At 36.6% G+C, this 26,729-nt stretch overlaps 1 protein-coding gene across 8 annotated transcripts in view; it reads left to right on the top strand.

Moving 5' to 3' along the window:
* Window positions 1-26,729, top strand: part of PLSCR4 (phospholipid scramblase 4) — a 41,976-nt gene that overhangs the window by 3,126 nt on the left and 12,121 nt on the right. For 3 of the 8 annotated variants that reach the window (XM_025448875.3, XM_025448876.3, XM_035705319.2), the window contains exons 2-5: window positions 1,827-1,917; window positions 16,512-16,751; window positions 17,420-17,447; window positions 18,524-18,634. In XM_025448875.3, the coding sequence (XP_025304660.3) occupies window positions 17,441-17,447; window positions 18,524-18,634 (118 nt within the window). In that variant the 5' untranslated portion in view covers window positions 1,827-1,917; window positions 16,512-16,751; window positions 17,420-17,440. The remainder of the gene's footprint in view (window positions 1-1,826; window positions 1,918-16,511; window positions 16,752-17,419; window positions 17,448-18,523; window positions 18,635-26,729) is intronic. The other 5 variants (XM_025448873.3, XM_025448878.3, XM_049100112.1 and 2 more) reach the window with 4 other exon arrangements.

The raw sequence follows: 26,729 nt of genomic DNA, 5'->3' as shown, positions 1-26,729 counted from the left end.
AGTGGAAATGTGTCCAAAGCATAAGAACACAAAAAACAAGTTGAAACACAGTATATATAATGTATATGTATATAAATAGAATATGTATACAGCAACATTTTTGTAAATAGTTTCAAACATAGACTGAATTATGTGTGTTCATGTTCTCTTAGTTGTATAATGTATGACTGTTTAAGGAAAAAGTGATGTTTTTATAATAGGAAAAATAATAAAGAACTTGAAAGTGTAACTAGTAATTTATATAGAGTAACTTCTATCTGGGTATATTAGTTATCATTTAATGTAGAAAGACATTTTCTTTCATACAGCTTTCCATGTTCTCTTCATTTACTTTGGTTTTGAATGTCCTCTTTCAGCTTCTTCCTTTGAAAATCCCTTCCTTTACTTGCTTTCTTAATATTAGAGCTAGCTGAACTTTTGCCTGAGGGATTTCACAGCCTGTTAACACTTTTATAAACAAAAAAGTGCAGGAATGTTCATGCTCTTTATGTATTTCAGCAGCATTGTACTTAAATTAAAATTAACCTTTACAGTACTTCAGAATGAGAGAGCGATGCTTAAAAAAGAAAAATACAAAAAAAAAAAAAAAGAAAGAAAAAAATACAATTAGACTACAAAAGCAAAAAAGAATGTATGGCAAAAATGCAGAAAAAATAAATGGCAAATTTGGGGGGAAATTCTTAAATTCTAATAGTATTTGTATAAATCACAAAAAGAAAATATCAAAAAATAGACAAACAGAAAAATGGACAAATGATAGTTCACAGAAATGGAGATGCAAATTTCAGCCCAGGTGGGGGGGAAGGAAGGGGGCGGAGCAGAGGAAGAGGGAGAAGTAGATTCCCTGATGAGCAAGCAGATGGGCAGAGAGCCCACCTGGGGGCTCAATCCCAGGCACCCTGACTTGGGTGGAAGGCAGCCGCTTAATGTACTGAGCCACCCAGGTGCCCCAACAAATTATTTTAAACATAATAAAAACTCAACTTCCTAATTAGATATGGAACATAAAAATGTACCTTTCAGATTGTTAGTTACAAAAATGTTGATAAACATATTAGTAATCTAAGACATTTTTGTCTCACATGAATCTATTCAAATTCTTTGGAGTAGTTTGATAATTATGTCAGAATACAAATGCACAAAAGCTTAAAACAGCAATTCTCCCCCCAGCAATTTAATACGGAGGTACACAAAATATGTTTAAGTATATATAAGTCTATTTTGGTATGTTTTTAATTGCATGTATTAGGAAACAGTTTAAATTTTCATCATTAATAGGCCAATTAAAACTGACAGTTGAATGGGGGGATGAAAAAGGTGATGGGGATTAAGGAGTGCATCTGTGATGAGCACAGGGTGTTGTATGGAAGCGTTCAATCAATATATTGTATACCTGAAACTAATGTGATAGTGGATGTTAACTAACTGGAATTTAAATAAAAGCTTTAAAAAAAATAGGCCAGTTAAATAAACTGGTACAGCCGTTCAAAAGAGTAATGTTATATGAATTGTAGTCAACATCCATACATTTTAGCAAATGAAGAAACAAAATACAGAAAGGTTCATAGAAGATTGTCATTTGTATTAAAAGGCATATGTATTAGTATATAATTAGAAAATATCTTAGAAGATAAAAATTCTACCTATGGTTGCCTTTTGAAATGGGAAATGAGGATCTAGATAGGAGGGATTTTTACTTTTCATGGGTATGGATATATGTACTCATTGGCTGCTTGACTAATTCTACTGTTTGTTTGAAGATAATGCCTATTTTAAAATACGTTCTTATAAATGTAAGGTTTCTTATTGAAATGATTTAATTGTAGGTCCGTATGCCAGCCTGATCTGTTGTAGTTTTTGATACTGGAAGACTAGCCAGAAAATGATGAAATAAGGCATTTTCCTGTAATCTCCCAGGTATCATAATTGTCATGATAATGGTTCCTTAAATGTATGGTATAAATACTGTGATAATAATACTCTTCTGATATTTTTTGTACTCCAAGTAACAAAAATACTCCCCCCCACACACACTTTTTTAAAGATTTTATTTACTTATTCATGAGAGACACACAGAGAGAGGCAGAGACACAAGCAGAGGGAGAAGCAGGCTCCATGCAGAGAGCCTAATGCGGGACTCGATCCCAGGACCCTAAGATCGCAACCTGAACCAAAGCCAGACGCTCAACCACTGAGCCACCCAGGCACCCCAACATTTCCCCCTTTAAAGCTAGAATGGAAAGGCCTAATACTCCTTTTAAACAATTTAATATGTTTAATAAATGCTATTTATGAACTGTGGCTATCACTTTGCTTCCATTTAATCTCATTCATTCATTTAAAAAGAAAGCTAAATCACCAACCTCTAAGATTCTTCTCTGCTAAAAAGAAGAAGGAATGGTTTAGAAGGAATCATGGTGTGACTAAGATAAATATGTTTATATGTTATGAAAACATAAATTGGTTAGAGTTTGCCAACGTGTTTATTTGTTCCTAGTGAAAATCACAGTTTCTATGAAGTTTTTCGTAGGGCCGATTTCATGTAAAGATATAATTAAATAAATAGATGTTCTACAAATAGTCTTAATGAGAGATTCTGTGCGTCTTTGGGACATTTCTACTACTTACTTCATCACAAAGTAACAAGCCTAGGTTTATCTTGTTAGTGCAAGCCTCTGTAATTGCTTTTTGAATAGGACAGTTTCTTAATTCTTAGTATGTGCCAGCAACCTATTAAGTTGCCAAGGTGTGGAACAGGAAATGACTGAATTCTTCACAGTCATTGAACTTCAAATCCATTCATATTAGGTCCATTCTCTATCCAGTTTCCTCATAATCAAGAAACCCATAAAACTAATCAACACAATTACATATACTTCCAGGAGCCAAGATTTTGGCTTAAAGTCTATAAAGAGAATTGTACTTGGAAGTGTGTATAAAACATTTCATCTTTGGTAAACTTGAGATCTAACTAGTTACAGACACACTATAAGAGAATATATTGTTAGTTCAATTTTATTTTTTTTCAATTCAGGTTATAAAATCTATTTGATTATATTCCTTCTACGAGAATGAGAATGTATCACTTAAAACTTTTGCAGCATATTTTGGATTTCTTTTGAACTTCAGAAGAAATTTATTTGGGTTTACAGATGAGGTTTGAGGAAAATTTTGGATAAATATTGCATTAGTGAATTGAAGATTTAATTGAGTTTATTAAGATATGATTCCTTTCAAAGATGGATTTTTACTAGGAAAAGGGTGTTGTAGATCTGTAATTGTGGATGGTGTGTGTGTGTGTTGAGAGGTGTATCAGAATCACCTGGGAAATGGTTTCAAACCTCATACACTTAGAGAAAGAAGTGCCCTAGATTTGCGTTCTTCAAAGTGTGATCCTAAATCAGCAGTGTCAGCATCACCTGGTCTCATACGTTCTGTGGCATATTTGGAATAGTTACAAATTTCTTTTATACACCTGCTCCTTCCTTGAGAATTACTGTATTTGATTGCTGAGGTATAGAATTTTTGTAGGAAAGAATTTTGAAATCGATTTGTTCAAACTTTCATGTCTTTAGGCCTGACACATACTTGTCTGTATGTGTTCAAGAAGCTCTCTTTATGAAATATTTGCATAGTTTTTTCCAATTTCAGTGTGACGAAAATTTTGGAATTTTTACAGTCACAAGAACAAAATGGACCATAGTATTCAATAACGTATTCAGCAGTGGGGGGCACTTGACGGGATGAGTACTGGGTGTTATGCTATATGTTGGCAAATCAAACTCCAATAAAAAAAATTACAAAAAAATCGAACTCCAATAAAAAATATACAAAAAAATAACGTATTCAGCAAATTTGACTTTCTTAAATATTCTTAATGTTGAATTAAGGCAAAGAAATGTCTACATTTATTTTCTAAATGTTAACATCAAGTGGCGAGTTAATTTCTGGAAATTTTTTATAGGAAAGTTGCATATCCTTATTAATCTTTTAAAAATTTCTATGTAGAAATTGAATAGCATTTTAGCAAAAGTTTTTTTAAAAACTTTAATATAATAATCTAAAAATATTTATTTACTTTTGAAACATTCTAAAAAATACTGTATCTTTCTAGGCTGCGTATTTTGGATAGTTGCTATAAAAGGAATCATACAGTATGTGGTCTCTTGTGACTGACTTCTTTCACTCAGTTAATGTTTTCAAGGTTTATTCAAGTTGTACTGTGTATTATACTTTATTACCATTTATGACTGAACAATATCCCATTATAGGGATATATCAGTTTTCAGAGTTTATTCATCTGTTGATGTGTAGACATATGAGTTGTTTCTTTCTTGGCTATTTTGAATAATGGTGCTATGTACATGTTTTTGTGAAAATGGTTTTCTTTCTCTTGAGTATGTACCTACAAATAGAATTGCCGGGTCATGTGTTTATGTTTAATCTTTCACACTGTTTTCTAGAACAGCTGCACCATTTTACATTTCCATAAGCAGTGAATGAGGGTTTCCAGTATCTCCTCATATTTGCTAACACTTGTTATCGTCTTTTTGATTATAGCTATCTTAGTAGATGTGAAGAGTTCATTGTGGTTTTGATCTGCATGCCTTTGATGACTGATGATGTTGAGAATCGTTTTATGTCCTCATTGGCATTCATATATCTTCCTTAGAAAAGTATCCAAATTCTTTTGGCTATTTTTCAGTTAGGTTGTCTTTATTACTGAGTTCTGAGTGTTCTCTCTGTGTTCCAGAAAAAAGTCCCTTACCAGGTATATGATACATAAATATTTTATCTCATTCTGTTTACTTTTTTTTTCATTTTCCCAATGGTATTCTTTGAACCACAAACTTAATAAAACATGATAAAGTCTAATTTATTTCTTGTCTGTTGTTATGTTGTTGGTGTCCTATTTGTGAAACCATTTCCAAACCCAAAGTGATGATGATTTATTCCTATTTTTCTTTTAAAATTTCTTAGTTTTACCTTTTACATTTAGGTTTATGGTCCATTTTGACTTATTTTGTATGGTATGTTGTAGGGATCCAAATTCATTCTTTTGTATATGTATATACAGTTTCCCCAATACTATTTGTGGAGAAGACTATTTGTTCTTCATTGAATGGTCTTGGTACCCAAATTGGTATATTTGTCTATCATAGGCCAGTACCACACTATTCAGATTACTGTAGCTTTGTAGTAAGTTTTTACAATTTTTATTTATTTTCAACTTTTTTCAAATTCTTATTTAAATTCTAGTTAGTAACATATAGTTAATATTGATTTCAGAAGTCGAATTTAGTGATTCATCACTTACATATAACACCCAGTGCCCAATGCAAGTGCCCTCAATGCCCATCACCCATTTAGCCCATCCCCTGCCCACCTCCCCTCCATCAACCCTGTTTGTTCTCTGTAGTTAGGAGTCTCTTATGGTTTGTTTCCCTCTCTGTTTTTTTCTCTCTCCCATATGCTCCCCTGTTTTGTTTCTTAAATTCCAATGTGAGTGAAATCATTCTGGTATATTGTCTTTCTCTGACTTATTTTGCTTAGTATAGTACAGACTAGCTCCATCCACATCATTGGAAATGGCAAGATTTCATTCTTTTTTTGATAGCTGAGTAATATTCCATTGTGTACATATACCACTCTTCATTCATCAGTCAGTGGACATTTGGGCTCTTTCATAATTTGGCTAGTGTTGATAATGCTTCCGTAAACATTGGGGTGCATGTGCCCCTTTGAATCAGTATTTTTGTATCTTTTGGGTAAATACTTAGTAGTGCAATTACTGGATCATAGGGTGTTCTATTTTTAACTTTTTGAGGAACCTCTGTACTGTTTTCCAGAGTGGCTGCACCAGTTTGCATTCCCACCAACAGTGTAAGAGGGCTGTCCTTTCTCTGTATCCTCACCAATATGTGTTGCTTCCTGTGTTAATTTTAGCCATTCTGACAGCTGTGAGTTGATATCTCATTGTGGTTTTGATTTGTATTTCCCCAATGATGAGTGATGTTGAGCAATTTTTTTACTTGTGTGTTGACCATCTGGATTTCTCTTTGGAAAAACTGGAGTAAGTTTTAAACTTAAGAAGTATGAGTCTTCCACCTTTGTTCTTTGTTTTCAAGATTATTTTAGCTGTTGCAATTTTCTTTTGTTTCTATATGAATTTTATGTTTAGCTTGTCAGTTTCTAAAAAATTACGGGTTTTTTTCTTAAAGATTTTATTGGCTTATTCATGAGATACACAGAGAGAGAGGCAGGGGTAGAGGCATAGGTAGAGAGAGAAGCAGGCTCCATGCATGAATCCTGATGTGGGGCTCGATCCGAGGACCCCGAGATCACACCCTGAGCCGAAGACAGACGCTCAACCACTGAGCCACCCAGACATCCCTCTAAAAAATTATGTTAAATATATAGAGCAATTTAGGGAGTATTACCATCTTAACAATATTAAGTTGTCTGATCCATGAACTTGGGATATATGTACTTTTATTTATATTGTATTTGATTCATTTTAACGTCATTTTTTAGTTTTCAATGCACAAGTGTTACACTTGTTTATTAAGTTAATTCCTACATGTGTTACTTGATACTATTATAAGTGGAATTTTTTAAATTGTTCGTTGCCAGTGTATAGAAGACATTTGATTTTTGTGTATTGATTTTATGTCCAGCCACATTGTTGAGCTTCTTTATTAGTTGTAATAGTTTTTAGTGGATTCCTTAGTCTGTGTCCAAGATCTGTCACATTTCTTCATTTCCAATCTGAATGGGTGCCTTTTTTTATTTTTTAATAACCTAATTGCCTTGGCTAGAAGTTCTTATACTAGAACTGAATAAAAGTGGTGACAGTGGATGTTCTAGTCTTGTTCTCTGGTCTTAGGGGAAGATATTCAGTCTTTCTCCATTAGGTATAATACTAACAGTCGGGCACTTTATATATGCTTTTTATCAGATTGAACAAGTTTCATAACATTTCTAGGTTGTCAACTGTTTTTTTTTTTAAATCATGAAAAGGTATTGAATTCTGTCAAATACTTTTCTGCATCTATTGAGCTGATTGTATTTTTATTATTATTAAATCATTCCTTGATTTTTGTATATTAAACCAGTGTCTTATTACTTTATAAATCTCACTTGGTCATGGTGTATGACCTTTTTTTATTTGTTGCTAGATTCAGTTTCCTAGAGCTGGGGATTTTGTATCTATATTCATAAGGGGTACTAGTGTAACTTTCTTTTCTTGTGATGTGTTTGATTTTGATATCATGGTCATAGTGACTCATAGAATGAGGAGGGATATGTTCACTTATTTTTTAGAAGAGTTTATGAAGGATTAAGCACTTGATAGAATTCAGCAAAGAAATCATCTGTGCTTGAGCTTTCATTGGGAAGTTTTTGATTACTAATTCAGTCTCTTGTTTTGATTCTATTCAAGTTTTCTTTTTCTATCTCAGTTTTGGTAGATTATATCTTTCTAATAGTTTTATCTGTTGTATCTAAGTTTTTGTTCATGTTATTTCTTTATAATTCTTTTTTTCACTGTAAGATTGATAGCATTATGGCTTCTTTTGTTCATGACTTTAGTTTGAGTCTTCTCTCTTTTTTGATTCATTAGTTCAGCTAAAGGTTTGCCAGTTTTGTTGGTCTTATCAAAGCAAAAACTTGGTTTTGTTCTTTTCCTTTTTTACTACTTTCTATTTTATTTCTTTCTACCTTAATCTTTACTATTTCTTTCCTTCTGCTTGCTTTGGTTTTAATTTGCTATTGTTTTTTATTTTCTTAAGGTGGAAAGTTGAGTTTTTGATTTGAGAGACATCTTTGTAAAAACATGTGCTTTGACTGGTATAAATTTGTGTCTAAGCATGATGCTAGCTGCATTTCATAAGTTTCTGGCATTTTGTCCTTTCATTCATCTCAAAGCATTTTCTAATTTTCCTTGTGATTTTTTTTGCTAATTTATTGCTTACTTAGAAGTGTATTGTTTAATTTCTACATATTGTGAATTTCCCAAATTTTGTTATATTTTCCATTTCTAAATTTAATTCCATTGTTTCCAGAGATCATTTTCTATGATTTTAGTCTTTTAAGGTTTATTGAGGTTTGTTTCATGGACTATTGCATGATCTATCTTGAAGAATGTTCTATATTTATAGGTCTGAATTTATAGGTCTCTATTGTTTTTTAGATTCCACATATGAGTGAAACCATATGGTATTTGTCTTTCTCAGGCTGACTTATTTCATTTAGCATTATACCTTTTAGGTCATTCCATGTTATTGTGAATGGCAAGATCTCATTTTTTATAGCTACATAATATTCCAGTATGCGTGTGTGTGTGTGTGTGTGTGTGTGTGACATCTCTATACATTCATCTATTGATTGGCACTCAGCTGCTACTTGTTTTCAATTTGTCTTAGCATTCCATCTTTCTTTCACATGATTACTTGGTATATCTTTTCTATTTTTTCCTCTTTAGTCTACTTTATCATTATGTTTGAAATGAGTTTCTTTTAGAGAACATGTAATTGAGTCATTAAAAATATTATATTTTATATAATAAATTATATAATATATATTATATATTATGTAAATATAAATATATTTATATAATAAATAATTAAAAATTTAAAAATATCATTTATCTATTTGGATAATGTCTATCTCTTCATTGATAGGTTTAGTATATTACATTTAATGTAACTATTAATATATTTAAATTTATACCTGCTTGTTTCCTTTTTCATCCTCCTATGTTTCATTTCCTGTCCTTTTTTTTTAGCATTAGTTGAATCTTTTTTTAGTATTTAACTCATTATTGTGTTCTGGATTACATCTCTATAAGTAGTGTTTTCAGTAGTGGCTCTCAACCCTTATGAGTTGAGACTTTTCTGGTTCTTTGTACATGTATACTGTATCCTGGATATTGTATTTTGAATACTATGTTAAAAGGTTCAGAGTCTTATTTAGATGCTATGCAGGAAATTGATTTTCTTAGTCTTGGCAAGCAGTTGACCCATTTGGGTTCAGGCCATGGTTCTACCAGTCTTTTGTGTTGTGATTTGAGTGTTAATTTTCATTTTCAAAGTCCTTGTCATGCTGTTTAGATTTCTTTGGCAATCCAATGGCCAATCAGACCTGGACTGTGATTTCCCTTCAATTCTCAGTTTTTTTAGGATCAGATACATGCATGTATCACTCAGGGATGAACCCAGAAATTCATAAATAACTTTACTGGGACACTTTCTCAAGCTTCCTCCCTCTCGACAATCTTACCAGTCTTCTGGGTCTCTCAAGTTTTCAATGATTGAGCCAGAAAAAAAATGAAGTTTTATTTACCTTTTTCTGTTGTATACTTCCCACAAATTAACTTGTATTCAAGGCCAAGTTATAGGAGGGCAAAGAAAAAAAAAAGAAACCAAGAGAGGAGTTTCACCCCATCTTCTTGGGACCACACCACCTTGTATCCAAAGGAAGATTTCCCTAGGTACCTCTGAGCTTTCTTGGATACAATCACTCCTTTCTCCACAGTGGGATTGCCAGGATCTGGGACATAAGAAAGTGGAGAAAAAGAAAAAAATGTATTGTGAAACTTTCTGCCTCTTTCTGAACTTTAGGAATTCCCCTTCTCCTTGTTCAAGCTTCTTCTGGAGCTCTTCTGGAGCTTCTTCTGGAGCTCTCTCTGCACCTGGTGCTACTTCTGCTTTACAGACTGCCTTGAAATGTATCAGGCTGGGAATACCAGAGAAAGATTACCTGATTCTGGTTTATGGTACTTCCAATTCTGGCCTTCTTTTCCCATGCTCTTGCTTGGTATTTCCAGTCTTCAAATAGCTGCCGCATCATTCTGTCTCAGTTAATTCATTGCATTCAATGGGAGAGACAGGCTGATAAGGTTTACTGGATCTTACCTAGAACTGAAACATGTGACCTATTATGAATTTTTTCTTTGGGTTCAGAATTTTTTCCTAAATTATACATATATTCTAAAAACCTTACAAAATAGAAGGTGAAAGGGAGCTTGGTAGGAGGGCATATTTTCATATTATAAGATATAATAGTGGGAGAGTTGGATAATTTGAAAGCAATGTGAGGATGGTGGGATAGAAGAGAAAGGGCAGCAGGGATACAGAAGGCAGTTTTCAGTGGAGTTTAGAAAAGTAATCTGGCCCCTAAGAACGTTTTATTTAATTTTTTTAAAATGTAGTTTATTTACTCATGAGAGATGCACAGAGAGATGCAGAGATAGGCAGAGAGAGAAGCAGGCTCCCCACGGGGAGTCTGATGCAGGTTCGATCCCAGGACCCTAGAATCACGATCTGAGCCAAAGGCAGATGCTCAACCACCAAGCCACCCAGGCGTCTCAGGAAACACATTGTTTTAAATATTGAATTAAGAATTCTGTTTAATGGCATGGTAACACAAAATTTTCCACTTAGTGAATTGGCAAACTTTATTAACACGGAGATGGTCACTCACATGATTTGGGTGTAAACTGTAGGAGCCTTGCTAGAAAGAAAATAATTTGGCAGAATGTTCCCTAAGTTGTAAAAACATTCACCTATACAACACAGATCCTTCTTAAATTATTTAATTATAAGGGAGTAATCAGAAGTTTGTACCAATGTTTAGGTAAATGGAAATTTTATAGCATTAGTCATAATACCAGAAAGGTACAAACAAAAATAGAACAGTTTGAAGAAGTTAAGGTAGTTATATTTGTTAGTGCACAGTATTTTTAATAATATTTATTTTTAAAACCCCCATGCATACAGACATGCACACACACAAGATATTTACCAACATTTTAAGAATAGTTATTTTGGAAGGTGGCTTTAAGACTTATGTTCATTTCTTTATACTTACTGATGTTTTACAGGTTATAATGTTTTACTTTTGTGATCAGAAATATATATGTGGGGGATCCCTGGGTGGCTCAGCGGTTTGGCTCAGCGGTTTGGCCCGGGGCGTGATCCTGGAGTCCCGGGATCAAGTCCCGCGTCGGGCTCCCTGCATGGAGCCTGCTTCTCCCTCTGCCTGTGTCTCTGCCTCCCTCTCTCTCTCTATCGTGAATAAATAAATAAAATCTTAAAAAAAAAAGAAATATATATGTGTATGCTTCTATTTGTAATAGATTAGCAACTTTTCCAAAAATCTCAGCACAGTTCACTGACACCACCCAGAGTTAGCACAAACTCCACAAGTTTAAAGGTACAGTCCCCAATAAGGCTGTCACCATTTATGATACCAGCCCTAAGTTCAGGGGTCCCCAGGTCACCCACACCTCTGAGCAACTGGCTATAAATTGGGGGGTTGTCATCACCCTCTCACGTGTGATTATTTGCTAGAATGACTCACAGAATTCTAAGTGCTACATTTACAATGCAGGTTTTATTTTGAAGGGTAAAACTCAGGACCAGCCAAATAAAGAAACCCATTGGGTGAGGTCTGGTAGGGTTTCACATTTGAAAACTGTCACGCCTCTTTTCCTGTGGAGTCAGAATGCATCCCCTCCCAACATATTGATATGTTTGCCACCCAGAAACTCTCAAGCCTCAGTGGCCAGAGTTTTTATTGGGGTTTCATTATGTCGGCATGGGCACTTGAGTCATTGGCCAACTGGTTGAACTAAACCTCCAGTCCCCCTGCTCCCTTGAGGTCAGGAGATCAGTAAAATGTAACCTGGCTCAAATATCACCCTCTTAATCATATGGTGATTCTTCAGCATGATCAGCCCCCATCTCCTTAGCATAAACTGAGGTGTGATCCAAGGGCCATAATTAATTAGACACGTCCATCACTCAGGAAACTCCAAGGCTTCAGAAGTTTCTCCTCAGAGCCTGGGACAAAGGCCAGACAAAATCTTTCATACACAACAGCACTAAGTTACATGTAACAACTGAAATTGAGTACTTGTATTTACCAGCCTGGATTCTTGTGACATAGGGTTTATAAAGTGTGAGTGCTTGAAAAATACCAACGTTTACATTTATTAAGAGTTTCATCAAGGCTTTCGAGTAAATCAAATGTAATATTCTAATCACTTACACATATATTGTTCCGTTTGAATATATGTCATGAAGTACTACTCCAAAACAGACGCAAATACTCAGTTTTTCATAATGCAAAATAATTTTTAAAATAACCTCAATTTTTGTATCTTGGAGGTGTAGTGAATAGTGTAATTTTTAGAAGATGTCTTTAACTGTAATTGCTGTTTTTAAAGTTCATTGCTGGATAAATCCATTCATCTGAATAATATAATTAATGTCACTATCCTACTATAAACTAAAAGCAAATCCTATAGGCAGATAAAATGTACTCTAACTTACTTGTCTTTCATTTGGCTACAGATAGGAAAAAGCCCTCCAGCAATGCCTCCATTTTCCTTCTAGTTCTTTCCAGTTTGAAACCCATTTCCAACTCTGCTTGTAAAATCATGCCTGCTAGAACCATACTCAGAGTTGTAGACAGTAGGGAGTTGTTGGTGGCATCTTGAAAAACCCAGGATAAAGTCTTCTCTAGGGATGCTCAGTAATGTATGTCAAATGGCTGAATGGCAAACAGCTCTTTTATTTGAAGACAGACACTCACTCTTGGTCTCTTCACCAGCTGGTTTATTTTACCTAGTGAAATTTTAGTATTAATATATGTTTGCTGAGGATTTGCTATGTGCCAGGCACTATTTTAAAAGTGCTATTTGAGGGGCACCTGGGTGATTCAGTCAGTTAATCATCTGCCTTCGGCTTGGGTCATGATTCTAGGATCCTGGGATTGAGCCCCGCATTGGGCTCCCCACTCAGCAAGGAGCCTGCTTCTCCCTCTCCCTCTGCCTGCTTGCACACACTCTCATTCTCTCTCGCTCTCTCTCTCAAATAAATAAATGAAATCTTTTTAAAAATAAAGTGCTATTGAATGTACCATGTCAATCTTCACATCAGTTAAGTGAGGTGGGTGCTGCTTTCGTCCTGCCCATGACACAACAGATAACCCAACTTCAGAGCAGTCCCTCAATGTCACGTAGCCATTAGGGATACCTGGGATCTGTCTGTCTGTGTGAACCACTGTTTAGACTACCTGAAGTGTGCTGGCATACATGATTTACCAGCCGCCAAGTCTGTCCTCCTCCAAGTAGCCTACCTTTTGTACAAAGGGTGTCATCTAGCAGTTACATGCTACACCCAACTGGCCAGTTGTGGTAGATGAACTAGGACTTGGCAGGAACTAGCTATTTTTCCTGCCCTTGCTAAGAAGCAGAGGAGTTGTACAAACAGTGAACTTCTGCTTTCTTTTCTGTCCTCGCTTTTGAAGGCACTGGAAACAGAGCCCAAGGTTTTAGTTTTCATATGCAGATCTCCAAGACTTCCATGTAGGGAATTGCAAGATTATCACAGATCCAAAGGCTCCCTGGCCCAGAGACCAGGACACAGTCCAGCAAATTCTCAACTGCAAAACTGACCATTATTCTCAGTTTTGCAATTGAAGTTTCAAATGTCCATGGTGAGGCTCTAGAGCTTGTGGTTTTATTGAGCTTTGCTCCCAGTTTAGAAAGGTGGAATTGAAGAGCAAGATGCAGTGCAGCTGCAGTGTTGGATGCAGCAAGGATATCCATGTAAAGGATGCCATATGCGCTGTGGAGTCTGCCTTCCAAAGCAGCAAACCATGGCTTCACCAACATCGTCCTATCCAGCCCATGTTTCCTTTCCCTCTGTATTAGGTTCCAGTTGGCTTAGATTCCTTTGTATGCGGCCTAAACCCTGAAAATGCAGAAGACCTTTGGGATTAAGAGCTCTTGGAACTAAAAAAAAAAGTCAAAATAAATTAAAAATAATTTTTTTAAAAAAAGAGCTCTTGGAACCATATCATCCTAACTTGTTACAGAGACGCAGTTCAGTTTTCTAATCTGAATTCCATCTGTCATAAAGCCAGAACTGTCTCTTTTCAACCTGTAGCACTTTCTGTCCTTGCTGAGTGATTGGGAAATCTGAAAACAATCTACTGGATGTTAAGAGAGGATTAAGTTACAACATTCATGCTTGTACCAACTGGAAATTATCCTACCTTATGTAATATTTTGGATAAAACTATACGGTACAATTTTATAACAGAGGGAAGAGAGTTTAGGGTGAAAAAGGAAACTACATCTCAAAGGAGAGGGGAGGTGAACAAATCCTGTGAACACCTGCAGCTTGTGAGGCAATCATATTTTACTTTGATGTTAGTTGATTTTTAAAACACATATATTTTTTTAATTTAAAGATTGGTATATTTTTCAAATTGTTAATCTCTCAAATCAGATTTGAATTCTATGCTCTGCCTGGCATAGTTGAGAACTGTTGTTTTTCTTTACACAAAATAAACCTCCAACATGCCTGAACACAAAGATCACTTGGGGCTGTGTTAAAAAATACAGATTTTTAGGCCTGGACCCCAGAGGTACTACTTCATATTTGGGGTACAGCATTCTGCATTTTGGGATGCCTGGATGGCTCAGTGGTTGAGCTCTGCTTTCGGCTCAGGGCCTGATCCTGGAGTTTGGGGATTGAGTCCCACATGGGGCTCCCTGGGGATAGCCTGCTTCTCCCTCTGCCTGTGTCTCTGCCTGTCTCTCTCTGTGTCTCTCATGAATAAATAAATAAAATCTTTTTTAAAAAAGGAATTCTGCATTTCTTTCTTCAAGCTTTGCCCTGAACATAAAAATATTCAAATCTCTATCTTTACCTAAATTCAGCAATTGTTAAAATCTGCATTACATTATACTCTGCCATTTGCCACTATAGATGGTTGAATAGATGATGGATGCATGGATGGATAATTCACTTCCTTTCACTAAGGCACCGAATAATATGTTCTAACTAGTTTCCCTCATGGTTTCTTCATTGTTTTCAATCCTAGGATTAATGTAGAAAGGGACAACAGATATTTAGTTAGAAGGTTATGCTCAATGTGTAACTGTCAAGAAGTTCTTTTTTATTGTGAAATCACGTCAGGCACATAAATATGCAGATTTAAATATATGTACCTTTTAAAGACTAGTAAGAACCCATGGCCCCTGTTCTAAGCACCTTGTTAGAACCAGAACATTAGGAGGAACTTCAAGCCCCTGTGGGCCATGATGAAACACTTGCCCCACACCGCATTTCCACATGTAACCATTTTCCTGAATTTCGTGTTATTCTCTAACTTTAAAGTTTCCTCATGTATGTATCTGAAAAATATCTTCTGTTTCATTTTCCTGCTTTTGGAATTCTTAAATGATATATGTGTTCTCTAGGGATTTGCTTTTATGTTTTTGTTTAGTGTTGTAATTTTGAGATTCATCTCTCTTGATGTGTATGACTCTAAAACTATAGTTTTCACGAAAGTATACACTCACATCATATGAATGTACCAGAATTTATTTGTCCAATGTACCATTGATGGACATTAGGAATGTTTTTAGTTTCTTTTAATATGACCAGTGTGTCAACATTTTTGTATATATCTTCTGTATACAAGAGTCCTAGGAGTGTCCAGGATTTAAGATTCTAAAAAGATTTAGTTCTAAACACCAGAGATTACCATCATTAAAGGAATAGGATCAATTCCTCGTACCAGTTTGGTTGGCCTGTAATTCGGTCTGACATTTTGATGTGCCCCAAAATACGTTTTTAGCTTTTAAGATGCATAGGACTTTGAGCAACTAGCTCCAGTTCCAGAAGTGAGTAAAAATGGTGGGAGACTGTTGGGATTCCGATCCATGCTTGGCAAGACAGTCATTTGAGCTGGAAATCTGTATCCTGGCTTATGTGATGGTGGTGTTCACTGAGTCAACTCAGTATCCATATTGACTACGGTTTTATACGGTGATCTTTGACATCTATACTCAACATTAGTGACTTTCTACTCAGCTCAAACTACACAAATAACCCCCACTTTCATAATCTGATAAACAGGATAAAAAGAAAATCCAAAAGCAGCTTTAAATTTAGAAGTACTTGATTTTAGAAGGGTGGGCCGTTAATATATGAGAGAGGTAATTTAATGAAAGATAAGATATGGAAAGTATTCAACCCTTTGTCTGACATTAGATAAGCATTCAGTAAATTATAGCTTTTGTTGATGTGGTACTTTGTGATCATCCAGAACTCAGAAATCCTAAAATTCCTTTCTCTGATAATCACTTATTTCAATCTTGAATGAATTCATGAACCAAGGGTTCGTGAAGAAGGATTGGGTTCTCCCCAACCCTCGTTTCAAATCTCATCTCAACCTCTAGTTTACTTCTCTTGTGCTGTTCTCATAATGTTTACATATACATACTGTTCATTTAAATAAAATAAACTTCTTTTGGCTTCTTTTAAGCAAAACATGCCTATTTTGAACTTTTGATCCCTACCTCCCCAGTCACCACCATTTCCCCACCATCTTCCCCTCTACTTTAGTTAATGGCATTGTCATCAACGCCAGTACCCTGGCCTGAAAAGTGACACTCATCCTTGACTCGTCTCTTTTCCTTTGTCCATTAGCAGCTCCTGTAGGTTCTGTTCCTGACCACACGTCACCCTCCACAGGGTTACCTCCCCGGTCTAAGCCAGCATCAGTCCCACCTGGATTACTGCTGCTATGCCATCCTCACTGCCTACTTCCACTCTTGCCCCCTCGGGAGAAAGTATAAACCAGCTCTCATCACTCCACTGATTAAAGTCCTCCAAAGACTGCCCAACTGCAATTACGACAAATCCCAAACATTTTGCCTCGGTCTTCAGGTATGATCAGACTTCTCTCTATCTCTTCCCTCCATTCTCTTCAGTCCTTGTGTCCCAGACACACCTGACCTCTTTCTCACCTTTGAGCACCCCAAGTCCAGCGCCATCTCAAGGCCTTTGCGCATATTTCCTGTTTTCCTAGAACCCCCTTCCTACCTTTGTAATGTAATACCTCTTTTCCTAGTTCAAACAGCTCAAAGGTTCCCTCCTGAGAGAGGCTTCCCCAGAACCTCTTCGAATTCCCATCCATGTTTTTCCTAAACCTTTGACTTCATTTTCTTTATAACTCTACTATCTAGATTTAGTCTTAAATATTTGTTAATGTGTTTTTAATCTCATGGCACTAAAATATGCTTTCCAGAATGATAGGTACCTGTTTTTTAATATCTATATCAGTGTCTGTACATATAGGTGCTCAGCAAGTGTTTGTTGAATTAATGAAGAAATGAATAAAAGATAACTAGCACGGGCACTTGGGTGGCTCAGTGGTTGAGCGTCTGCCTTAGGGTCAGGTTGTGATCCCTGGGTCCTGGGATTGAGTCCCACATCGGACTCCCCACAGGGAGCCTACTTCTCCCTCTGTCTATGTCTCTGCTTTTCTCTGTGTCTCTTGTGAATAAATAAAATCATAAATAAATAAATAAATAAATAAATGTTTCATTTTTCAGGACTAAGTGGAATTCTTCAAAATGTCAGGTAAGATTTTATGAATAAATTTTAATATACTTTATTCTCAAATGTGGATTATGTGATATTTTCCTTAAAAATTGGAATCTATTTCCTTGAAGTTTTCTATTATTGTTTAGCATTTGGAGAATGCATCTTTTATATACATATGAACATTTCTTTCTATCTTTGACAGAAAAGGATTTAAATGGATTTATATTGGCACATATGTACTGAAAGATCTCTAAAGTATGTGGGGAACATTAAGTAAAGGACAAAGTAAGAAATTAAGTCTGCAAAGAGAAGCAGTAATAACAAGCCTGTGATGACAGCCTGCCCATATAGAGAAAGGCTCAGAATCAGGTCCTGCATTTTCAAGCAAATGCAGGAGACAATGGAAGGAGAGAGATACCACATTTATGGGATTTGTGTATTTCATGAGATAAAAACCAGTCAGTTAAGAGAATAAGAATTTTTCCTTGTAGAGAATCCAGGCAGACATTTCTCTGATTGCAACAAGGGCACAAGATAGCATCATGGAAAGTGAGTTCACTCCCTCTCTTGCAGCAGTGACCAAGGTCACTTTCACTGGAGGGGTATATTAAACCACCTCTAACTGAGTTGTGTGGCACTGCTGTGTTTTAAGGCATTGCGTATTTATCATGTGATGTTTTGAATTTATTAAAACACAGTTATTTTCCAAAAAGGATTGGGGAAAAAATAAGATTCACTCTATATATTACTGTATTCTCCATATTATGTAGTGAGGAAAAGAATTTTTGCTAATGTGTCAGGAGTTCATGTAGGTAGGCATCAGCATGAAGTGAGCTGAACCACTAGCATGAAAGTGTGTTGCTTTGGTCAGAGCACAATATGAATAATTGCTTTATTTTTTTAAAAAATTCTATATTCAGCCTGAAAATTCATCAATTCGGGTTAATACAGGTTATTACAGGTTAATATGTAATTTACATAATGAATTATGTGTCTTTTAAAAATATGAGTATATTTCATATTATTTACTTTCACTGATAAGAAAAATGAACATATTCTCTTATCACGTTATCACTTCCATTGTAAATCATGTCCCCTCTACTTCTCCCAAGGTGTGGTCCCCACAGCCCCTGAGCAACCTACAGATGAAGTAGAGAATCAAGTAAAGTCTCCTGATCCAAGGCCTGATGCACCTCCTGACTACAATTCCCATTTAGTACTAGGTGGGTTAAATGGCCAGAAAGATTATTTTCACCTCTCCAAAAAACCATACTAATAGTTAAGATTGCTTTTAAAAGTAATTAAGTAATTAGGGCAGCCCCGGTGGCTTAGCGGTTTAGTGCCGCCTTCAGCCCGGGGTGTGATCCTGGAAACCTGGGATCGAGTCCCACATCAGGCTCCCTGCATGGAGCCTGCTTCTCGCTCTGCCTGTGTCTCTGCGCCTCTCTCTCTCTCTCTTTCTGTCTGTCATGAATAAATAAATCTTTAAAAATAAATAAATAAAAGTAATTAAGTAATTGAATGATTCAATAAATAAGTATTCTTATATATTTATGTAAGTATATCATGCCTCCAAAGTGCCAAGTAGTTTACGGGATGTCCATTAGAATACATTTGTAGGCACCTGAGGAAGGAATTTGTATAAAACACTGATGGTAATCTCTCTACTCTGTTATGAAAATATGAAGAAGATGTTCTAAGGCCAAGATGACAGTAACTGATTTTAGCAGGGATTAACAGAAGACGTAACTGAGGAAGTCAGAATTTTCTGGCTTGATAAGGAGTTTCTCATTCAAAGAAAAGGAAGAAAGGACTTCTTTCTGGCAGAAAGAACTATATGTACAAAAGCACAAGGTCATGAAAGTTTGGTATGAGACATGCAATGGACAAATGCAAGAGAAATGAGGGTGAATGGCCTTGAGTGCTGATTAAGGAATTATATAAATAATTTTGTAAGTCTGAATGCACTTCTGGTGGTGACTCAGTGAAATAGATACTCATAATGCTAGTGGGTATTTGAGTTATTGTAGTCTTTTTAGAAAGTATATGGCAATGTGTGAAATTTTTAAAATTAGAAATGTACTTACTTTTGAAGTAAGTAAGGAATTAATTAGGATTGTATACAAATACATTTTAATGATTTAGAAAATGATAAAGTATAGCAGTGTTTCTCTAAATGTATATTTAAGTGTACATTTAGAAGTATAAACCATTGAGTTAGTCTGTGAAAGAAGAGAAGAAACCCCAGGACCCACAGGATAATGGTTTTGGCCCTACCCATAATATCTGTGGGTATTTACCCAAAGGATACCAATATAGTGATCCGAAGGGGCACCTGCACCCCAATGTTTATAGCAGCAGTGTCCACAATAGCCAAATATGGATAGAGATGTCCATTAACAGATGAATGGGTAAAGAAGATACGGAATATATATAGTGGAATATTACTCAGCTATCTTATGCTAAATGAAATAAGTCTATCAGAGAAAGATAATTATATGATTTCACTCATGTGGAATTTAAAAAACAAAACAGGGTCATAGGGGAAGAGAAGGAAAAATAAAATAAGGTAAAATCAGAGAGAGAGACAAACCATAAAAGACCCTTAACTATCGGAAACTGAGGGTTGCTGGAAAGGAGGTGGGGGGGGGGGTTTGGGGTAACTGGGTGATGGGCATTTAATTAATGGGGGCACTTGATGAAATGAGCACTGAATATTGTATGCAACTGATTAATCATTAAATTCTACCTCTGAAACTAATAATACTCTATATATTAATTAATTGAATTTAAATAAAATAATCATTGGTAACTATGTACTTAAAAAAAAAGAGAGAGACCAGGGGGCTCAGTTAACTTCTGCTTTCTCAGTGTTTTCTGAAAACAGCAGGGCTTCCTTTTCACCTTTCCCTTGTACGTATGCATATCTGCTCTGATATAACCCCTCATTACTGGCTCAACTCCTGCTAAATCCAAGGTCTTGACAGTCCTAAATTATAATCATACTATATCTGACCATTTCTCCAAATTTACTTCACTGACTGTCAACATGATCTAACTTATATTCATAGATCACTATATCCAAGAACCTAGATTCGTGTAGAACAAAGGCTCTCTCATTTCCAAGTAACATTGGTTATAAGTCATGTACTGTTCGTTTGGGAAAGTGTGTATTCCTCGCTGTATCAAAAAATTAGCCAGAGCATCAGATATATCATGCAAATCAAATGACTAGATAAGTTGAAAAACATTATGGTGCAGAGCATAGAACTGAATTTTCAGTTATGAAATTAATTAACAAAAATTCACTGTGACCGCCACCTAGTGGCTGAACTCCGTACTTATTTATGATGACTGATGCAAAATATGACCCTGTAATTCACAGGAAGGAACTTGAAATACTATAGAAGTATTCGGCTTTAATTAATTTCTTTAAATTCCATTATTTAATTTCTATTTGCATTATAGTACTGGACATGTATTCCCACTGAAAATAACTTTGTCCCGAATATGTTTAAAAGAATAGTTAATACATTTTTATATGTAGTCTATTTAAAGAAAGGAAATGATATAATTTCTTGAAATAAAAAAGGATGATAATATGCAAAATAACTAAAAAATATATGCAAAATAACTGAGAAGATACAAATCCCATAAAGCGGTATTTTTACATTAGTATTGATAGGACAATGCTCCACAACAGAGTTCTTTATTTAAATAAATATAGTATATTACAGTTACACAAAATTAACCGTTTTGCTTTGCTTCCCTACAGAACCAGTCAGAATCTTTAATGGCAATTGCAGAGTTCAAAGGGGAATATAATATGATGTTTACCATACATACTTGGATCATGTTTTTCCTTCTGTTCTCTTAACATCTGTGAATAATACATATAACAAATCTTTTGATTACATAAATATGTACTTAATTTTTCTTAGAAACATAATCTATACAGAATAGCCCCATAATCTAAATTATAATTTTCTAATTTGTTGATCCTCAAATTTTATTACATGAGGTTACTTTTATGTTGAAATAACATGGTGGTGGGGATCCCTGGGTGACTTAGCGGTTTAGCACCTGCCTTCAGTCCAGGGCGTGATCCTGGAGTCCCAGGATCGAGTCCCACGTTGGGCTCCCTGCATGGAACCTGCTTCTCCCTCTGCCTGTGTGTCTGCCTCTCTGTCTCTCTCTGTGTCTCTCATGAATAAATAAAATAAAATAAAATCATAATAAGTAAATAAAATAAAATCCCATGGTGAAAATATTATAAGAATTAAGCAACTCACTGAAGTGATAAAACAGTATTAAGATAGTTTATGTGACTTTTAGTTGCGTTGTTTTTAATGGTTTTGAAAAAGAGGGTAGGGATATCTGATTTCCAGGAAGTCTAATATGATTACTCTTAAACACAGTTCTTTTTTTTTTTTTTTTTTTAAACTTTTATTTATTTATGATAGGCACACAGTGAGAGAGAGAGAGAGAGGCTGAGACACAGGCAGAGGGAGAAGCAGGCTCCATGCACCGGGAGCCCGACGTGGGATTTGATCCCGGGTCTCCAGGACCGTGCCCTGGGCCAAAGGCAGGCGCCAAACCGCTGCGCCACCCAGGGATCCCTTAAACACAGTTCTTAAAGGATATATTCTTCATGACAAAATGAAACCTGTAATTTCTTCCATTTGTTCTAAAGACACTAGAGTTTTGTTTTGTTTTGTCATGTAGCTTTAATTTGACATTGTTTCTAGTTACTATTACTTTTCCTCTAGTCTCTCCTGATTCTCAGTCTCTATCAAGACCGGTATGTCCCCGGTCCTTCAAAGCTGGTATTCCCCAGAGTTGGTCCACTCCCCTGCCCTGCCTTGTCTCCCTGTTCCACTTTTCCCATTCACCCAACCTTTTACACACTCTCCTGAGTGATCTTGGTAATTCGTGTGTCTTTAGCCACTTAAGAATCCCTTAGCCCCACCCACATCAATCTCCTGTGCTCTGAACTTGCATTTCCCACTGCCCATAAGCCGCTTCCTCTGGAAGGACCCTGGATCTCAAACTCACTGGTCTGCGATTCAACTTTGGCATCTTGCTCCAGAACACATACCCTCCAATCTTTCCCTCCTCTGGAGGCTGCAGGGACCCACATCAGAACTTGAGAATCTGGGATCCCTGGGTGGCACAGTGGTTTGGTGCCTGCCTTTGGCCCAGGGCGCGATCCTGGAGACCCGGGATCGAATCCCACATCGGGCTCCCACTGCATGGAGCCTGCTTCTCCCTCTACCTGTGCCTCTGCCTCTCTCTCTCTCTCTCTCTCTCTCTCTCTCTCTCTCTGTGACTATCATAAATAAATAAAAATTAAAAAAAAAAGAACTTGAGAATCTTTCCTCATATCCAGCCTGTTACTGAGACAGGATTGTCTCTTCTCTTCTGTGTTGCTTATTATTCCTCCACCTTCTACTCCTTACATTACAAACTAACTTGCCGTCCATCTGCACTTCTGCAAGCACCTCCTGCCTAATTGAACCTCTTCCATTGGTTCTAAATGTAAGTCTAATTACCTCAGTTTCTATTTTATTGGCATATAGTTTAGGTTCTTTGTGCACAGTATAGGTCTTTCATAATCTTCACTCCCTCTCCACCTTCCTTTCAAGCCTATCTGCTTAATCTCCAGATTAATCTCTTGCCCCCTGTAATACTTAGCTTCCCTTGTGCACCTGTTCATTTTGTACCGACTCTCCTTGTAAAACCTTGCCCGTTGTGGAGGTGTTGCCTGGGTCTAACATGTCAGCACTAACATCATAGGGTACCTCCTCTGACTAGGTTAGACACCTCTCCTCTCTAATCTCTTCACACACTATGAATCTACCTCTGATCCCACAAGTTAACTTGTTTCATGATAACCAATCACTTAATTTTTTAATCTGTGTATTTTCGGTAGAACTGAATGTCCTCCAAAACAAGACGTGTTGGGGGCGGGGGGGAGGCAAGATGGCAAAGGAGTAGGGTCCCCAAGCCACCTGGCCCCACCAACTTACCTAGATAACTTTCAAACCATCCTGAAAACCTACGAATTCGACCTGAGATTTAAAGAGAGAATGGTACAGAGAGAAGAGTTTGTGCTTCAAACAAGTACAACTCGTTTTTAGCCACTCTGCACTGAGCAAAACGACTAGAAAGAAGAACTCACCACAAAAGAAAGAATCAGAAACAGTACTCTCTGCCACAGAGTTACAGAATATGATTGCAATTCAATGTCAGAAAGCCAATTCAGAAGCACAATTATAAAGCTACTGGTGGCTCTGGAAAAAAGCATAAATTGATGACAATTCAAGAGACTTCATGACTGCAGAATTTAGATCTAATCAGACCAAGATTAAAAATCAATTAAATGAGATGCAATCCAAACTGGAGGTCCTAACGATGAGGGTTAATGAGGTGGAAGAAAGAGTGAGTGATATTGAAGACAAGTTGATGGCAAGGAAGGAAGCTGAGGAAAAAAGAGAAAAACAATTAAAATACCATGAGGATAGGTTAAGGGAAATAAATGACAGCATCAGAAGGAAAAATCTACGTTTACTTGGGGTTCCAGAGGGCACCTAAAGGAACAGAGGACCAGAAAGCATATTTGAACAAATCATAGCAGAGAACTTCCCTAACTTGGGGAGGGAAACAGGCATTCAGATCCAGAAGATAGAGAGATCCTCCCCTAAAATCAGCAAAATAGACGTGTCTTTCTACATCATTCTGTTTCTCACAGCAAGCACAGCTGCTCATCCTTGAAATGGGCCTTTGGAACGTTTCCCAAATAAAGGAATGTTTGATTTATTTCATGGTTTTTTTGTCAGACAGTATTAGAAGAAATAGTTCCACAATTCATCATGATGTTCATGAGTGGGATTCTTACAAGTAACCAGAGTATCCCAGACTTCAGGAGCTTCAAAAGCTACTCTTCCCTTTAATGCCCAAATCACCGGGATCTGATCCTCTGTCCAATTTGCCTTATCCATAATCTTATAGGAAGTACTGCCTTATAGGAAGTACTGTCTTTATTTCTCATCCCAAACCACTTCTGGAAGACTCGGGGAATGTCTCTTCTTAGTGGTGGACGGTTTCCTCAACATTGGCTGACTCTAGACCATTGCTTTGCCTCTATGCTGGTCACCCCTTACTCATTCTGAAACCAGCTTTCAGCCCGCTAAGCTTTTTTTCCTATACTGTGACATCCTGTAGAAGGTGTGCGTGTGTGCTCATGCGTGTGTGCACATGAAAAATTTAAGACTTAAAAATACACCTATCAGCTAGAGTTACTTTTCTGGTCTGTAGTTCCTAGTCCATCCATAGAGTCCTATTTTGGATGTTCCTAACCCTTTTCCTAGCCTCCGATCTAAAGGGAATATTAGCATAATTTAATTAATGGTGCCTCTGCCATCAGAATGTTTGAGTTTTAATTCTGCCTCTGTCGCATATTGACACTATTGATTCTTGAGCAAATTACTTAGCCACTTTATGCCTCAGTTTCTTCCTCTGTAAAGGATATTAATAGTCTGTACTACAGAAGGTTGATGCTAAGATTACAAGATTTAATACATGTAAAGTAGTTAGAACAGTGCCTGAAGCATAATAAGAGCTCAGTAAATATTAACTATTATCTTTTTTTTAATAGTAAACATAGCTTCTTCTACTAGGAGTTCCCTCCTGGAATGTATGGTGTCCAGGACCCAGTTCTTTGGGTTCTCTGAGAGAGAGCACAGTCTCCACCTTACCCCACTCTCTCAAATCTTTTTCATTTTGCAGGAGTGGTCTTTTCAAGGAATAGCTACCAGGGGTACCAAGGTGTCTCAGTTGGTTGGGTGTCTGACTCTTGATTTCGGCTCTTCATGAGCTCAAGGTTATGGGATCGAGCCCCAGGCTGGGTTCCTCGCTCAGTAGGGAATCTGCTTGAGATTCTCTCTCTCCCTCTCCACTGCCTCTCCCCACTGTGCTCTCTTTCTCAAATAAATTAGTAAATCTTTAAAAAAAAAAAAAAAAAAAAAGCTACCAGTAGACCATTCACATTTTTCAGGAAATATCACTCCTTGCTCTACACAGCTGTGGCATTGCTTTTTGATTACAAAAAAGATACCAGACTCCCCAGTCTATAGACCTTCAGTGCCCAGAGCCTGGGTTACTTTGGAAAATATGATGTCATTTGTGGAGCTTCAACATCACAGCCCAAAATTCAACTATCCCAGTCTTGTTCCATTTAGCACACTTACTTAGACATGAGGTGAATCTTAGCTTCTAATACTCCTTGCTGTCTTCTGGACCAACATCCCAATAATTTTTGAGCAGATATATAAGAAAACACAGATATATGCACATACATCATAAACAGTAATTTTAAAAACAGCAATTTTCAGAGAGAAGCTCAATTTTGCCTATATTTAGGTAAAATTTGTTTTTTTTTCTGTTGAAGGAACAGATCCACAAAACTTTTCCCAACCATGATGAAAACAAACTCCCATATGATTATGCTTCACAGTTTTGCAACAGATCTCCATCTTTTCAATAGAATCCTTTCTTTCTTTACATTGGTTAAACAAAAGGGTCTTTAAATCACTGGTTTTTAAACATTCTTTTTAAAAAGTTTCTTTTTTTTTTTTTGAGAAATCTCTACACCCAGTGTGGGGCTCAAACTCATAACCCCAAGATCAAGAGCCACATGCTCTGCTGACCAAGACAGCCAGGAGCCCCCTCAAACATTCTTTTTTTTCTCATATTTATATATTTTTATTGTATTGTATTGTATTTATTAGAGACACACAGAGAGAGAAAGAGAGATTGAGAGAGAGAGAGAGAGAGAGAGGCAGAGATACAGATAGAGGAAGAAGCAGGTTCCATATAGGGAGCCTGACATGGGACTCAATCCTGGGTCTCCAGGATCACACCCTGGGCTGAAGGCGGCACTAAACCACTGAGCCACCAGGGCTGTCCCCCTCAAACATTCTTTTTTTTTTTCTTTTTTTTTAATTTTTATTTTTTTACATTTTTATTTATTTATGATAGTCACAGAGAGAGAGAGAGAGAGAGGCAGAGACACAGGCAGAGGGAGAAGCAGGCTCCATGTACCGGGAGCCTGACGTGGGATTCGATCCCGGGTCTCCAGGATCACGCCCTGGGCCAAAGGCAGGCGCCAAACCGCTGCGCCACCCAGGGATCCCCCCCTCAAACATTCTTGATGACAATCTACTATGAACCACAGTAAACAATACATATATGTTTTTATTTATATATAACTATATATATTTGGTATATATATGCTACATATAAAATTTCACCAAGCAA

Source organism: Canis lupus, chromosome 23 (genome assembly GCF_003254725.2).
Source record: "Canis lupus dingo isolate Sandy chromosome 23, ASM325472v2, whole genome shotgun sequence".
NCBI classification, from domain to species: Eukaryota; Metazoa; Chordata; class Mammalia; order Carnivora; family Canidae; genus Canis; species Canis lupus.
Note: the sequence above shows the minus strand (reverse complement) of the source record. Positions and strands in the feature narration are given on the sequence as shown.